Source organism: Pecten maximus, chromosome 18 (genome assembly GCF_902652985.1).
Source record: "Pecten maximus chromosome 18, xPecMax1.1, whole genome shotgun sequence".
Lineage (NCBI taxonomy): Eukaryota > Metazoa > Mollusca > Bivalvia > Pectinida > Pectinidae > Pecten > Pecten maximus.
The window spans coordinates 22,637,329-22,653,116 of record NC_047032.1 but is presented as its reverse complement, the minus strand read 5'-3'; the positions used below and the strand labels follow the sequence as shown (position 1 = coordinate 22,653,116).

General features: G+C 40.8%; 1 protein-coding gene across 1 annotated transcript in view; it reads right to left on the bottom strand.

The window, feature by feature from the left end:
• LOC117316118 (TPR and ankyrin repeat-containing protein 1-like) overlaps nucleotides 1–15,788 on the bottom strand; it is a 121,780-nt gene that overhangs the window by 96,739 nt on the left and 9,253 nt on the right. The window contains exons 2-8 of the mRNA XM_033870617.1: nucleotides 14,085–14,236; nucleotides 10,461–10,591; nucleotides 9,283–9,417; nucleotides 6,656–6,818; nucleotides 4,291–4,647; nucleotides 3,632–3,901; nucleotides 2,757–3,010 (exon numbers count right to left, since the gene is read on the bottom strand). Coding sequence (XP_033726508.1) covers nucleotides 2,757–3,010; nucleotides 3,632–3,901; nucleotides 4,291–4,647; nucleotides 6,656–6,818; nucleotides 9,283–9,417; nucleotides 10,461–10,591; nucleotides 14,085–14,139 — 1,365 coding nt within the window. The 5' untranslated portion in view covers nucleotides 14,140–14,236. The remainder of the gene's footprint in view (nucleotides 1–2,756; nucleotides 3,011–3,631; nucleotides 3,902–4,290; nucleotides 4,648–6,655; nucleotides 6,819–9,282; nucleotides 9,418–10,460; nucleotides 10,592–14,084; nucleotides 14,237–15,788) is intronic.

The window sequence follows — 15,788 nt, the reverse complement described above, 5'->3', positions numbered from 1 at the left end:
TACAGCCAGAGTTATATCAGGACGAGTGTCAAGACACCTACAGCCAGAGTCATATCAGGACGGGTGTCAAGGAGACACCTACAGCTAGGGTTATATCAGGACGAGTGTCAAGGGACACCTACAGTCAGGGTCATATCAGGACGAGTGTCAAGGAGACACCTACAGCCAGGGTCATATCAGGACAGGTGTCAAGGAGATACCTACGGCCAGGGTCATATCAGGACGGGTATCAAGGAGACACCTACAGCCAGGGTCATATCAGGAGGAGTGTCAAGGGGACACCTACAGTCAGGGTCATATCAGGACGGGTGTCAAGGAGATACCTACAGCCAGAGTTATATCAGGACGAGTGTCAAGGGGACACTTACAGCCAGGGTCATATCAGGACGGGTGTCAAGGAGATACCTACAGCCAGAGTTATATCAGGACGAGTGTCAAGGGGACACTTACAGCCAGGGTCATATCAGGACGGGTGTCAAGGAGATACCTACAGTCAGGGTCATATCAGGACGGGTGTCAAGGAGACACCTACAGCCAAGGTCATATCAGGATGGGTGTCAAGGAGACACCAACAGCCGGGGTCATATCAGGACGAGTGTCAAGGGGACACCTACAGTCAGGGTCATATCAGGACGGGTGTCAAGGAGACACCAACAGCCAGGGTCATATCAGGACGGGTGTCAAAGAGATACCTACAGCCAGGGTCATATCAGGATGGGTGTCAAGGAGACACCTACAGCCAGGGTCATATCAGGATGGGTGTCAAGGAGACACCTACAGTCAGGGTCATATCAGGACGAGTGTCAAGGAGACACCTACAGTCAGGGTTATATCAGGACGGGTGTCAAGGGGACACCTACAGCCAGGGTCATATCAGGACGGGTGTCAAGGAGACACCTACAGCCAGGGTCATATCAGGACGGGTGTCAAGACACCTACAGTCAGGGTTATATCAGGACGGGGGCCGCGGTGGCCGAGTGGTTAAGGTGTCCCGACACTTTATCACTAGCCCTCCACCTCTGGGTTGCGAGTTCGAAACCTACGTGGGGCAGTTGCCAGATACTGACCGTAGGCCGGTGGTTTTTCTCCGGGTACTCCGGCTTTCCTCCACCTCCTAAACCTGGCACGTCCTTAAATGACCCTGGCTGTTAATAGGACGTTAAACAAAAACAAACAAAAATATCAGGACGGGTGTCAAGGGGACACCTACAGCCAGGGTCATATCAGGACGGGTGTCAAGGATACCTACAGCCAGGGTCATATCAGGACGGGTGTCAAGGATACCTACAGCCAGGGTCATATCAGGACGGGTGTCAGGGGGACACCTACAGCCAGGGTCATATCAGGACGAGTGTCAAGGAGATACCTACAGTCAGGGTCATATCAGGACGGGTGTCAAGGAGACACCTACAGCCAAGGTCATATCAGGATGGGTGTCAAGGAGACACCAACAGCCGGGGTCATATCAGGACGAGTGTCAAGGGGACACCTACAGTCAGGGTCATATCAGGACGGGTGTCAAGGAGACACCAACAGCCAGGGTCATATCAGGACGGGTGTCAAAGAGATACCTACAGCCAGGGTCATATCAGGATGGGTGTCAAGGAGACACCTACAGCCAGGGTCATATCAGGATGGGTGTCAAGGAGACACCTACAGTCAGGGTCATATCAGGACGAGTGTCAAGGAGACACCTACAGTCAGGGTTATATCAGGACGGGTGTCAAGAGGACACCTACAGCCAGGGTCATATCAGGACGGGTGTCAAGGATAACTACAGCCAGGGTCATATCAGGACGGGTGTCAAGACACCTACAGTCAGGGTTATATCAGGACGGGGGCCGCGGTGGCCGAGTGGTTAAGGTGTCCCGACACTTTATCACTAGCCCTCCACCTCTGGGTTGCGAGTTCGAAACCTACGTGGGGCAGTTGCCAGATACTGACCGTAGGCCGGTGGTTTTTCTCCGGGTACTCCGGCTTTCCTCCACCTCCTAAACCTGGCACGTCCTTAAATGACCCTGGCTGTTAATAGGACGTTAAACAAAAACAAACAAAAATATCAGGACGGGTGTCAAGGGGACACCTACAGCCAGGGTCATATCAGGACGGGTGTCAAGGATACCTACAGCCAGGGTCATATCAGGACGGGTGTCAAGGATACCTACAGCCAGGGTCATATCAGGACGGGTGTCAGGGGGACACCTACAGCCAGGGTCATATCAGGACGAGTGTCAAGGGGACACCTACAGCCAGGGTTATATCAGGACGGGTGTCAAGGGGACACCTACAGCCAGGGTTATATCAGGACGAGTGTCAGGGGGACACCTACAGCCAGGGTTATATCAGGACGAGTGTCAAGGAGATACCTACAGCCAGGGTTAGATCAGGACGGGTGTCAAGGAGACACCTACAGCCAGGGTTATATCAGGACGGGTGTCAAGACACCTACAGCCAGGGTCATATCAGGACAGGTGTCAAGGAGACACCTACAGCCAGGGTTATATCAGGACGGGTGTCAAGGAGATACCTACAGCCAGGGTTAGATCAGGACGGGTGTCAAGGAGACACCTACAGCCAGGGTCATATCAGGACAGGTGTCAAGACACCTACAGCCAGGGTCATATCAGGACGGGTGTCAAGGAGACACCTACAGCCAGGGTTATATCAGGACTGCATCCTCAATACTCTTAGTGTAATGTTACATTTCACTTGGAGTATTGAGGATGATCCTTAAAGATGCAGTAACATCTTCTCACCTTGAACCAATTGTGATCATACTCGATAGCCTTTTCTGCATCGGCTAATGCTTCGTTATGTTTTCCCTGCACACTAAGGACGTTGGATCTATTTGTGAGTAGAATAGCTGCCTCATTTTTGAGGGCGTTACAGCCAATACACTTGGTGTAGGCTTGGGTATAGTATTCAACCGCTTGGCTGTGGTAGCCTTCATTCTTGTGTGCTTTGTTACCCGCGTCTTTTAGCTCAATCACCACTCTTCTTAACTCCTCCACTGCAAAGATAAAGTACATATGGAATATATTTACACATAATGTAATTAGGCAAAATTCATTACAACTAGATTTTTTTTTGTATCTCCCCTTCTGTCCTTACTACCAGAAATGTTGTACATATGTAACAAGTTTAAAGAATAATTGGGCAAGAAAAGGTGTTCACTGGCCCATCCTCTGGAGTTCTCTCTGGGCATTCTGGGTTTCTCCTGCAGTAAAATCCTCACACCCTTTCATCCAGGCCAGCAAGAGCAATACTAAGTATAAAAGGAAATTCCTTGCTTGGCAAATGCACATTACACGTAAAAAACATCTACCTATACATGCCACCTGTATATGGGCGTAGCCTGTATCCTCGGAGCCTGGGTACTGAATCTAGTATACCGTATATCACAGATACAACATATCTACCTACCTGCTGCTTTCTCTGCAGCCTGTATGTGGGCGTAGCCCGCGTCCTTGGAGCCTAGGTACTGAATCTAGTATACCGTATATCACAGATACAACATATCTACCTACCTGCTGCTTTCTCTGCAGCCTGTATGTGGGCGTAGCCCGCGTCCTTGGAGCCTAGGTACTGAATCTAGTATACCGTATATCACAGATACAACATATCTACCTACCTGCTGCTTTCTCTGCAGCCTGTATGTGGGCGTAGCCCGCGTCCTTGGAGCCTAGGTACTGGATAGGTGTTTTGCCAGACTTGTCTATTACTTTGGTACTGCAGCCATTGTTGAGGAAAAGTCGGAGAATTGTCTCCCCTAGGGTCGTGTTGATCTGGCCACACACCACAAGATTATGTAGGGCTGTACTGCCACCACTATCTTTTGCATCCTTCTCTTTAGCAGTCTTTAGATAACTCTCAAACAAGTACTTCAAGAAATCTACCTGACCTGATAATAAGATGTAAACACAACACACAGTGCAATGAGAAACTACTGTAATGTAAACTGTTCTTGATTCAAAGTTTCATTAATTTCTTGTATTTTTCACAGAAAATTGAAACAGACCATAATTTGTTGAGAAAGTATTTCATCATAGATTTTCTGACTAAAATATGTTGAGAATGTTTTATTCACATGTTGAAAGAGGCTAATTGTTGATGAAGTGCTTCGTCAAAGGTCAAAACATACTATAATTTGTTGAGAGTTTTTCAACACGGGTTGAAAACAGTTAATACTTTATTGAGAAGGCGATTGAAACAGGCTATATATGTTGTTCCAAAGATGGCAAAGAGTTTATAGCAAAAGTTCATAAACTGATAGAAATAACCTGTACTTACCAGAAGCCAAAGCCAGGCGTAACCCTGTGTGTATGGCTGGTGTCTCCAGTTGTTTCTCCATGACGTTGACGGATGCCCCATTTTTACACAACATTACCAGGAGTTTGTGACCCCACTTTTTCAGATCTCTTGTGTTTTTCCACATACACTTTACCAGAAAAGCAACCGTGACTTGGTGTGTTGGTGTGTTCTTGGCGATCCCTTCCCAGGGACAAGACAGTCCAGAATGGATCCCTAGGACCAATAAGCTTGTCCCTTCCCACTGATTGGACTTGGAAAGCTGTAGTACGACACGTGTGAGCAGTGAATGATAGTTATAAGGCACTTCCAGAGTACTTAGCAAATCTGCAGGGTCATCTGAAAAGAGTAAATGCTTTGCCTGCAAAAAATGTTGACATAATTCAAATGAATTTGTGTACTGGTTATCAGAATCAAACCACAGCAATGCTAGTGTGTACCTCATGCCTCCCTGTCCACAAATTTGGGTCCAAATTGTTCATATTACTTTTCCCAACGAAGTCACTTATGAAGTCATCATATTCACAAAATCTTATGCAAAGTAATGCAAGGCCATGAAATTCAGCGATCTTTAGTTCCCCATTACTCTGTCCCCTATTTTACACTTTTGCTGCACAAAATTGCAAATTTCCACCAGGTGGCAATTTTCCAAAATAACCAGCAATTTCAAATGAAATGAAGTCATAAAAATTCCCAAGATCTTCAAATCTCTTAGTTTTTTTATGTAAGGTCTTTACATCAAGCAACCCTATGTTCTCAATTTTTTCACTTGATTTTTAAGAATGATCTTTAATTGGATCTATGTAAGACCAATCTTTTCTCTACTTTTCTCATCGATCTCCTTTTCCTTTCAATCATTTGATAATATGGGGAACCAGTTTGAAACCAAGACAAATCCATCAAGGTCTTTCTGAAAATTATTGATAGCAAACTTCAATTGTCAAAACAAAATGGCTGACAGGCACCATTTTGAATTCCACTCAGTCTGAAAGTTGATACTGCGTAACAAGGAACTGGGGGAAATCTACATATGAAATTTGAGAAAGATCCATTGAGTGCTGTATGAAAAATTTCATTAACAAACTTCAATTGTCAAAGTTAAAGGGTTTTCAATTTATAGTAACAGTAATCTTGACCTTTGGACCAGTAAAAAAGCAATCCCATGCAAGCACTTATAAGGAAAAACTGCATGAAAATTGAGTTTGATTGGCTCAAAGGAACTCAAGAAAACAAATTTTCTATTTTAGTGACAGCGACCTTGACCATTGATCTTTGAAACTGAGAAGCAATACCAAGCAAGCACTTTTATTAAGAAAAATCTGTATGAAAGTTGAGTTTGATCGCCAGAAGGAAACTTTCATTATTGCATGGGGGGAAATCTATTCTTAATAACAGTGACCTTGACCTTTGATTTCTGGACCTGAAAAGGAATCCCAAGCAAGCAGTTTTGGTCAGGAAGATCTCATTAACTTTAGAGTATAATTGGCCTAATGAAACTTGAATTATCACACAGAAACAAATGTTCTATTTTTAGTAACAGTGATCAACCTTCGGACCTGAAAGGCAATTCCAGGTTAGCACGTTAGATAAGGAAGATCTGCATTAAGTTAAAGTTTGATTGGCCTAAGGGAACTTGAGTTATTGCATGGAAACCTCTGTGTGGACGCCAAACCAATACATCGATACCTACGGTGGTTACAATCTTTAACTGTCAAAATTCAAAATTTGTTTGTTTGTTTGTGTTTAACGTCCTATTAACAGCCAGGGTCATTTAAGGACATGCCAGGTTTGGAGGTGGAGGAAAGCCGGAGTACCCGGAGAAAAACCATCGGCCTACACTCAGTACCTGGCAACTGCCCCACGTACGTTTCGAACTCGCAACCCAGAGAAGTGGATCGAGGGCTAGTGATAAAGTGTCGGAACACCTTCACCACTCGGCCACCGTGGCCCCTTTGTCAAAATTCAAAAAGGCTGCCTGTTGGCCAAACAGTCTCAAAATTTAACATGCGCAAATAGGGACCAAAGGGAACCTACCAATGAATCTTGAGAAAGATTAATAAAGTACCTATTAGAAACATCAGTATTAAGAATTGTTTAATGATGGACTGAAGGCTGACATAAGTACGGAATGACAACAGATGAAAGGCGATTTACATAGTCCACCATTAGATGATTGAATTGGTGGGCTTAAAAGAACCAAGATATCTTGATTAACTTTTCAATTACTTAACCTAAGATTTTTTTTTTTTTTTTTTTTTTTGGGGGGGGGGGGCGCAGTGATCTCCTTTTTAAATACCTCAGTCATCTAGTACCCTCGTTATCTCCTTACAACGAAGATTATACCTACCCTTTAATGAACATACTGTGTTGATGGTCTCCACCATGAAGTTGACAGTTTCCCTATCTTCAGGATCCAGACTTATACACAGGTTGAAGCCATCTCTCAGATGCTGAAGGGAAGCATAGTTGTCCTTCAAACCCTTCAAAGCCATTGCTGCTCGCCAATGCCCCTATAATAATTACAAGGTTATCAATTTGTAGATTCAAATTTTGAACAAGAGACCCAAAGGGTCTGTATCACAGATACTATCACTCACCTGGTTTATGTGAGGAAACATCAACAAGAGGCCCATGGGGCCTGCATTGCTCACCTGGTTGGATTTGACCAAATGTCAAAATAATGTTTATGTTCAATTTGTTTATTTGTCAATATCAAACAATGCTATCGTTATAATGTCGGGATCCCAACTGCTTTAAAGAAATAACGAAGTCCAGATTCTCTAAGGGTCTGAAAGACCTCAAGGATTGTTTTTACAACATGCATTCAGAACTTTATGACTAGTAGCGATTTAAAGGAATTATCTCTATTTCCCCTATGGGGCCCCGCCCCTTTGGCCCCTTGGGGTTCAGAGTCACCATTTATGCAAAATCTGTTCCCCTTTCCCCAACGATGTTTCTGACCAAATTGGGTTCAAATCCATTCTTAACTTTATGACCAGTAGGGATTTAAAGGAATTGCCTCTATTTTCCCTATGAAGCCCGGCCCCTTTGGCCCCTTGGGGGTCAGGGTCACCATTTAAGCAAAATCTGTTCTCCTTCCCCCAAAGGATGCTTCTGACCAAATTGGATTCACATCCATTCATAACTTTATGACTAGTAGCAATTTAAAGGCATTACCTGTATTTCCCCTATTGGGCCCCGCCTCTTTGGCCCCTTGGAGGTCGGAGTCACCATTTATGCAAAATCTGTTCCCCTTCCCCCCCAAGGATGTTCAAGGATGTTTCTGACCAAATTGGGTTCAAATCCATTCATAACTTTATGACAAGTAGCGATTTAAAGGCATTACCTCTATTTCCTCTATTGGGCCCCGTCCCTTTGGCCCCTTGGGGGTCAGAGTCACCATTTATGCAAAATCTGTTCCCCTTCCCCCAAGGAATGTTTCTGACCAAATTTGGTTCAAATCCATTCATAACTCTATGACAAGTAACGATTTAAAGGAATTACCTCTATTTCCCCTATTGGGCCCTGTCCCGCCGGCCCCTTGGGGGTCAGAGTCACCATTTATGCAAAATCGGTTCCCCTTCCCCCAAGGATGTTTCTGACCAAATTGGGTTCAAATCCGTTCATAACTTTATGACAAGTAGCGATTTAAAGGATTTACCTTTATTTCCCCTATTGGGCCCCGCCCCGCCGGCCCCCTGGGGGTCAGAGTCACCATTTACAGGGATCAATCTAGGGATTTTTTACTACCGTTTATGGGTATTTTCCCATCAGGATTTTGTTCCATTTTTTGCCTCAGACTTCTGTTAAATTCACTGAAATATTGTATTTTCCCTCATTTGTATGGCAATAATATTCCCAAATACTCCAGATTTGCTTTCCTAATTAACCATTTGCTGTTTTTACTTGGAAAATGTGTTTTTAAAGCAAAAAACTGAAACTTTCTGATGTTTAAATTTCCCCTTTTCAGAACTACTGAAACTTTCTGATGTTTAAATTTCCCCTTTTCAGAACTACTGAAACTTTCTGATGTTTAAATTTCCCCTTTTCAGAACTGATTTCCCCCTATGGTCCAAAAAGGGTAGTTTCCCCTAAATTCTAGATTAATCCCTGATTTATGCACAATCCTATTCTCTTCCGCCATGGATATTTCTGACTAAATTTGGTCAAAATCCAATAAGAACTTTATGACTAGTAGCGATTTGAAGCAAATGTAGGGGTCGACATTAACGCTTGTCCGATTGTCCGGTACCAGACGAAACTGATGTCGGACAAGTGAAATCATTAAAGTACTTGTCCGACGGGACAAGTAACAAATCTGTCTTTGTGTTTTATTTATGTTATATTCTGAAGTCAAAACTGATTCAATACTCACTGTAAAATGAGTAAAAACTCCTTTAAATTGTGTTAACCATCGAACGGAAGCGAGTTGATCATGCTTAGTAAAACTTCATTCGGAACTACATAGAAATGATGGTAGACTTCCGGTATCACTAGTATGTTTGAAACGCATGCGAATGCTGTACATGTGAGAGCATTGATACTACGACAGATAGGCCTACCGTCTGCTGGATCGTAATAAAAATGAATAAGTTTTGATATAATTAAGGAGGCTACAGATGAAGCAGAAGGGACAAGTGCAGAAAAAAGTTAATGTCGACCCCTGGCAAATGTTGACGGACGCCGGATGGACAACAGACGCCGCACCATGACATAAGCTCACCGGACCTTCGGTCCAGGTGAGCTTAAAACCAAGCCACCTAGGGATGTTACCATTAAATAAATAAATTATTGCTGTGAAAAATAGGTGTACCACAAACTAGTCTCAGAAGATAATGTTCAGAATGTACAATCCACTCATTGAATCATAATTAAATTTAGCAGAATCAATGTATAATATTAACATATTATTTCTAATTCTGAATAAATTGTGTGTTTATAACAAGTAAATTGTCAGTGTTGGGAAGAACATACCTTTGGCCAACGCGGAAACTCAACAGTGCATTTGTGGGCATCATGGAAAGCCCCTCTAAAATCTCCGATCTTCGCCAGCACAAGTGACCGGTTACTGAGAGCCTTTGGTAATTCATCAAGACATAGCTGAGGTATCTAAGGAAAAAAGAATTTTCAGTTTATTTAATATCTTTTTTACTGTATTCTACTTACTTGGGACAATTGCAAATCAAGTCTTCCATTCCCGGTGACCCTCCAACCCATCTTTGTCGAGTTTTGTGTTGTCGTTTGTCCAGAAGAAAGGATTATAATGACAAGTTAATGGCTGATAAAGATATTGCCCTGATTTATACCATACATCTCGTATTTTACATTTTAAACAGAAACACTGAATTGATTTTAAGATTATAGAGGAATAACAGCTTTGTATAGATCGTTTCAACAGTCAAAATCCATTGTTTTCCCGAACAGTCAAAATCCATTTTTTTCCCGAACAGTCAAAATCCATTGTTTTCCCAAACAGTCAAAATCCATTGTTTTCCGAACAGTCAAAATCCATTGTTTTCATGAACAGTCAAAATCCATTGTTTTCACGAACAGTCAAAATCCATTGTTTTCACGAACAGTCAAAATCCATTGTTTTCACGATCATGCTTAAAATTGAATTGGCACAACTAAGGATCATGGGAAATATCCTTCCAGTAATTGTCAAGAAATAGCAATGAGGATTATTTACAGACAGACAATTTGAAAACCTGATGATGGTGGGTTTAAAACTAGGTTATTATATACATGTTTAGGTACATTATGTAAAACCGGACCTAATAGCTTTAAACCACAAAAGAAAGTACCCATGGACATTTGGTTTCAGTGATTTTTCTACCCTTATCTTAGAGGGGCCTGTGGCTTTTCCATTGAGAAAATGCATTGTATTTTTTGCTAATTTGGGAAATATTATCAATAGATTTTTTTGGTTTTACTTAGCTTCCATAAATAGAAACTTGTAGCATAAGTTCATATGATCAAGATATATCCTGATCAACCCTTCTTCATACAACAATTTTAATTGGGAAAATATGAACAGGAAATAGGAAAAATACAACAATATCTAACTAGAGGAAAGCCAATACTTAGCGCCAAATGCACCCTCCAAAAGAATCAGTTTGGTACAGTATAACAGATCATGGAAACAAAATCACCTGGGCTACGATTCCCATAATCTGGGAGTAGATTCTGATGGCTTGTTCATACATCTGTTTGTCTACACAGCTTTGTGCATTTGCCTTCAACTGTGACAGATGTTCCATGAGGATTACTTCCGGAAATACATCTGAAAAGAAAAGAATGCGCAAATATGAGAGGATTTGTATTCCTATTACAGGGTTTCCCCTGTATTATCGATTACTAGGATAAAGGGACTCCCAGGTCAGAAATCTGGGGGGAGCCCTACGCTGAAATCTAGTTGACTTACAACAAGATATTGTGATATGTCCATGCATCCAGGGTATGCATACCAATTCATTTTACCGAATCACAACATTTTTTGTGTCAGCAAAACATTTGCCCATTGGTTATTTCAAACCAATGAGTTTTTTTTTCAGATTACTGAGTATTCCCATTGGTACCTTGAGAATTACAGGGTCTACCTTGAGAATTACAGGGTCTATGTAAATGTCTATGCTTTAACATTGGTTGTCACCAGCAGGTTGTTAAATTTGTCTGCTGACTAGTTTCTGTGAACAGCCATGGTCATCATCCCGTGGAGTCTCTTTGTAGTAGTTGGTGGCTACCTCCTTAACAACATATCGGAGGCCTGTCCATGCTATCCAAAGCAATTAGGGTAAAACCAAAACAGCAGAGGATGGTCAATAATTTCAGCTTCCAGGAGAAACACAAATAGTCCTGGGTTGAGATTGCCAATTGTGTCCTTGAAAGCCAATTGCAAGTGGTAGCTTATAATTACTTATGGTGGGCTGATAATCAAAAATAATTGAACATTAAAGTCAACAAAAAAATCATAACCAATCATCGATGTGGTTTTGAAAAGGCAATTAATCGGAAATTTCTGGAAGTGTTCTAAAAACTTCGCTTTTATTTGCTTATATTTGTAATGTTACCAAACAAAGAAGTATTCGTAAACCATATATTACAAATATATTAATTGGTTGTTTACGACTGATTAAGGAGATTTAAATATATTAACAGTCATTAAAGGATTTGTTTGCATTCAGCATTAAAAATATTGATAAAACAAGAGGCCCAGGGGCCTTAACGGTCATCTGACTCTAAATTAAAAACCTGATATAATTGTAGTATGTATTCTCTGTAGCAAGTATATAGTGGCGCCGTTTGCCATGGTGGCCATCTTGGATTTCTGACCGACCCAATAAATAACAACACTTGGTAAGGACCATGATTGCACAATCATGTTACAAATGGCCACCATGGCTGCCAAGTCAATGATTTTACAAGGCGGAAAAATATTAACACTTTGTTGGCACTCCTTCCTTAAAATCCTCACCAATTTCCAACTCAATGGCACCAGTGGAACTGGAGAAGAAGTTTAAAATGTTTTTTCAAGATGGTTGCCATGGTGGCCATCTTGTATTTCAGACCAACCCGAAAAATAACAACACTTGGTTGGCATCATCTCAGGATCATTTCAGGCAAGTTTCAGCCCAATAGCACTGGTGGAACTGGAGAAGAAGTTTAAAATGTGTTTTTCAAGATGGCGGATATGGCGGCCATCTCGGATTTCAGACCAACCCAAAAAATAACAACACTTGGTCGGGATCATATCAGGATCATTTCAGGCAAGTTTCAGCTTAATAGCACTGGTGGAACTTGAGAAGAAGTTTAAAATGTGTTTTTCAAGATGGCGGCTATGGCGGCCATCTTGGATTTCAGACCAACCCAAAAAATAACAACACTTGGTCAGGACCATTTCAGGATCATTTCTGGCAAGTTTCAGCTCAATAGAACTGGTGGAACTTGAGAAGAAGTTTAAAATGTGTTTTTCAAGATGGCGGCTATGGCGGCCATCTTGGATTTCAGACCAACCCAAAAAATAACAACACTTGGTCGGCATCATATCAGGATCATTTCAGGCAAGTTTCAGCCCAATAGCACTGGTGGAACTGGAGAAGAAGTTTAAAATGTGTTTTTCAAGATGGCGGCTATGACGGCCATCTTGGATTTCGGACTGACCCGAAAAATAACAACACTTTGTCAGGATCATATCAGGATCATTTCAGGCAAGTTTCAGTTTAATAGCACTGGTGGAACTGGAGAAGAAGTTTAAAATGTGTTTTTCAAGATGGCGGCTATGGCGGCCATCTTGGATTTTGGACCGACCCGAAAAATAACAACACTTGGTCGGCATCATATCAGGATCATTTCAGGCAAATTTCAGCCCAATAGCACTGGTGGAACTTGAGAAGAAGTTTAAAATGTGTTTTTCAAGATGGCGGCTATGGCGGCCATCTTGGATTTCGGACCAACCCGAAAAATAACAACACTTGGTCAGGACCATCTCAGGATCATTTCAGGCAAGTTTCAGCTCAATAGCACTGGTGGAACATGAGAACAAGTTTAAAATGTGTTTTCAAAATGGCAGCTATGGCGGCCATCTTGGATTTCGGACCTACACGAAAAATAACAACACTTGGTCAGGACCATCTCAGGATCATTTCAGGCAAGTTTCAGCTCAATCCCACTGGTGGAACTTGAGAAGAAGTTTGAAATGTGAAAAGTTTACGCACGACGCACGGCGGACGGCGGACGGCGGACGACGACGGACGAAGCATGATGACTATAGGTCATCCTGACCCTTCGGGTCAGATGACCTAAAAAGCTAAGATGTGTAATAAATGTACTTGAGATGTACATAAATTTTCTACAAAAGGACAATTCTGTGCTTAATTAAGAAAACTGATCATAATGAATTGACTTTTAGTTTCCGATTATCTATTCTGAAAATGAAACCGATTCCAATCACCAATAATTACAAAGCTATACTCACTTCACTTCAATATTCAGGTCACTAGCTGACCTAAATCTATGAAGTCGCATGCGATCTTCAAAGAACACACAAACATTCAGTATGAAATGATAAATAACCACTTGAACTTGTGACCACCATTTAGGAACCTGGTTTACAAGACATTTTTATCAAAATCTTTTGAACAAGGAAATGAGAAGGTGTAGGTGTTAAAAGGTATTTTCTCCATCACTCCTTGCTTTTGATTCAAAATGTTGAGTAGACCTTGACTAGTATATATATATACATGTGTATATTTATTTCTCTCGGTACAACTACGACAGGAAATTCAAATCTATATCTTCGGATCACCAACACATAGTGTATATGATACATTGTGCTAATAAATAGATATATAACATAGTAACACAAATGACGAAGGAAGACAACTTTTTGACTCGTGCCCTGACCGGGCCTCGAACTCACGATCTACGGCACCCAATCGCCTAGCCAGAAATACCCGCAGCTTATACCGCTGCACCACATCGGCTTTCTTAAAAAGAATGTTTCAATGGCGCATTGATGGTCGGCCCGATACCCTGACATGATCATTGTGGAAGTCGTCTATAAGATGATATGAATACCTGGATCGCAATGTATTTACATACATGGATACGAATTTTACATATAAATATAAATATTTCTCTCAGTACAACTACGACAGTAAATTCAAATCTATATCTTCGAATCACCAACACATAGTGTATATGATACATTGTGCTAATAAATAGATGTATAACATAGTGTAACATGTAAATATTTATATATATACGTTTATATGTACCTTGAAGACCAGGCGGTGGCGGTGCGAAATGTGATCGATTCCACTGACGCGCCATGTTAAGGCTTCAAATCACTCTTTAGAAATCTTACGAAAAATTTTAAACATCATTGAGGATTCACATGTCTTCCGGCTTGGAGGGTCGATACCCAAACCTAAAAAAATAAATAAAAAATAATGAAATAAATTTTACTGTATACACAATAAATATATAGAAGACAAAAAATTAAGTGATGTTTTTGTAGAAATAATTGTCTTTTCCTGCATAGTTATTTTCTACAAGACGTTACTTATCCACTACTGTAACTTAGCTAGAAGACAGCAATGTTAACATGATGTTGGCCCACATCATAATCATTTTGTATTTCCTTCGGATAAAACATCGCTGACTGATAATGCAGTATGTACACAGAAACAGTTCTAGGGCTTTCTGTATAGACCATAATTAAACAGTCTTTATTGGTTCTATGCAAGACTGATCTTCCTCAACTCTTCTCCCCTTAATTTTTTTTTAATTTTTAGTTTTATATGAAATTCAAGAAAGATCCCATAAGAACTTTCTAAGATATACATGTAGCTATATTAGTGTTGGGAATCGGTTGAAATTTTCTGATTGATCATAATTGGTGTGTAACCAATCGATAATTGATTAAAATCGATTAATTTCCAAATGTATTTTTTGTATTCATGTCTCAATATTTTGTGAAATGCTTTCAACAACAATTTCAGTAACTAATAAACTGTTATACCATCTTCCTGTGTGTTAATTTGTTTTTACAGTTTTTTAATAATTTTATTCAACACAGAAAAAAAAAATTTGGCACGGGCTGTAAAATGCTTTAATCCATCTGTTATCGAAAGTCTATAATATATACTTTGAAAACGAAAGTAGAACTGTGACTTACCATTGAAGGAATACGACTTTCTGCACATTTTACAAATAGTTTTCGCCATATTTAAAAGTATCTCTACTTAACGGACCTTCTGCTTCTGGTTTTCATTAAAAACCAAAATGTTTCCATACAATAGACCCTGCCTGTTTACCGGGAAGATCGTATACGTTAACGTTGCTTCCATGGCTAGTCGCTTATGATCTCATTCCTCCTATTACAACACTACCAGTTGCGACGCTTGATTTTGTATGATACAAGCATAACCATTTCCCACAATGGACTGTGTTGTAGACACTGTCAAGCTTAATTTATGTATGTTTAGCAACCCGGCTAATATATTTTCATAAAACATGATGTAGGGCACTTCCGACGAAACTCGATTACAGATTTTTTACTCGATTAATTGATCAACGTCTCAAACAAGTGATACTCAACAAACTTGATTAATCGGAACATCACTAAGCTATATAATTATAAAGCGATAAAAAAAAGATAGCTGCCTCTCGGACATTTTGTTTACCCCATCAGACTCAAAGCTGGTTGGGTACAACTAAGAATCAAGGGAACCTAGCTGTGATGTAGGATATATCCTTGCAGTAATTAAGAAATAGTGATAACAAACTTGATTGTCAGAATCCAATATTGCTGTCAGCCATTTTATTTTTGGGATCACTCAAAATTAAATGAATAGGCAACTGGGCCCCAGGAGAAAATCCCTGTGAAGTTTGAGAACTATCCCTAAAGCACTTTGTAATAAATAACAATAACAAACTTCAACGTTGAAAATCCAAGATGGCTGCCGGCCAATTTGTTT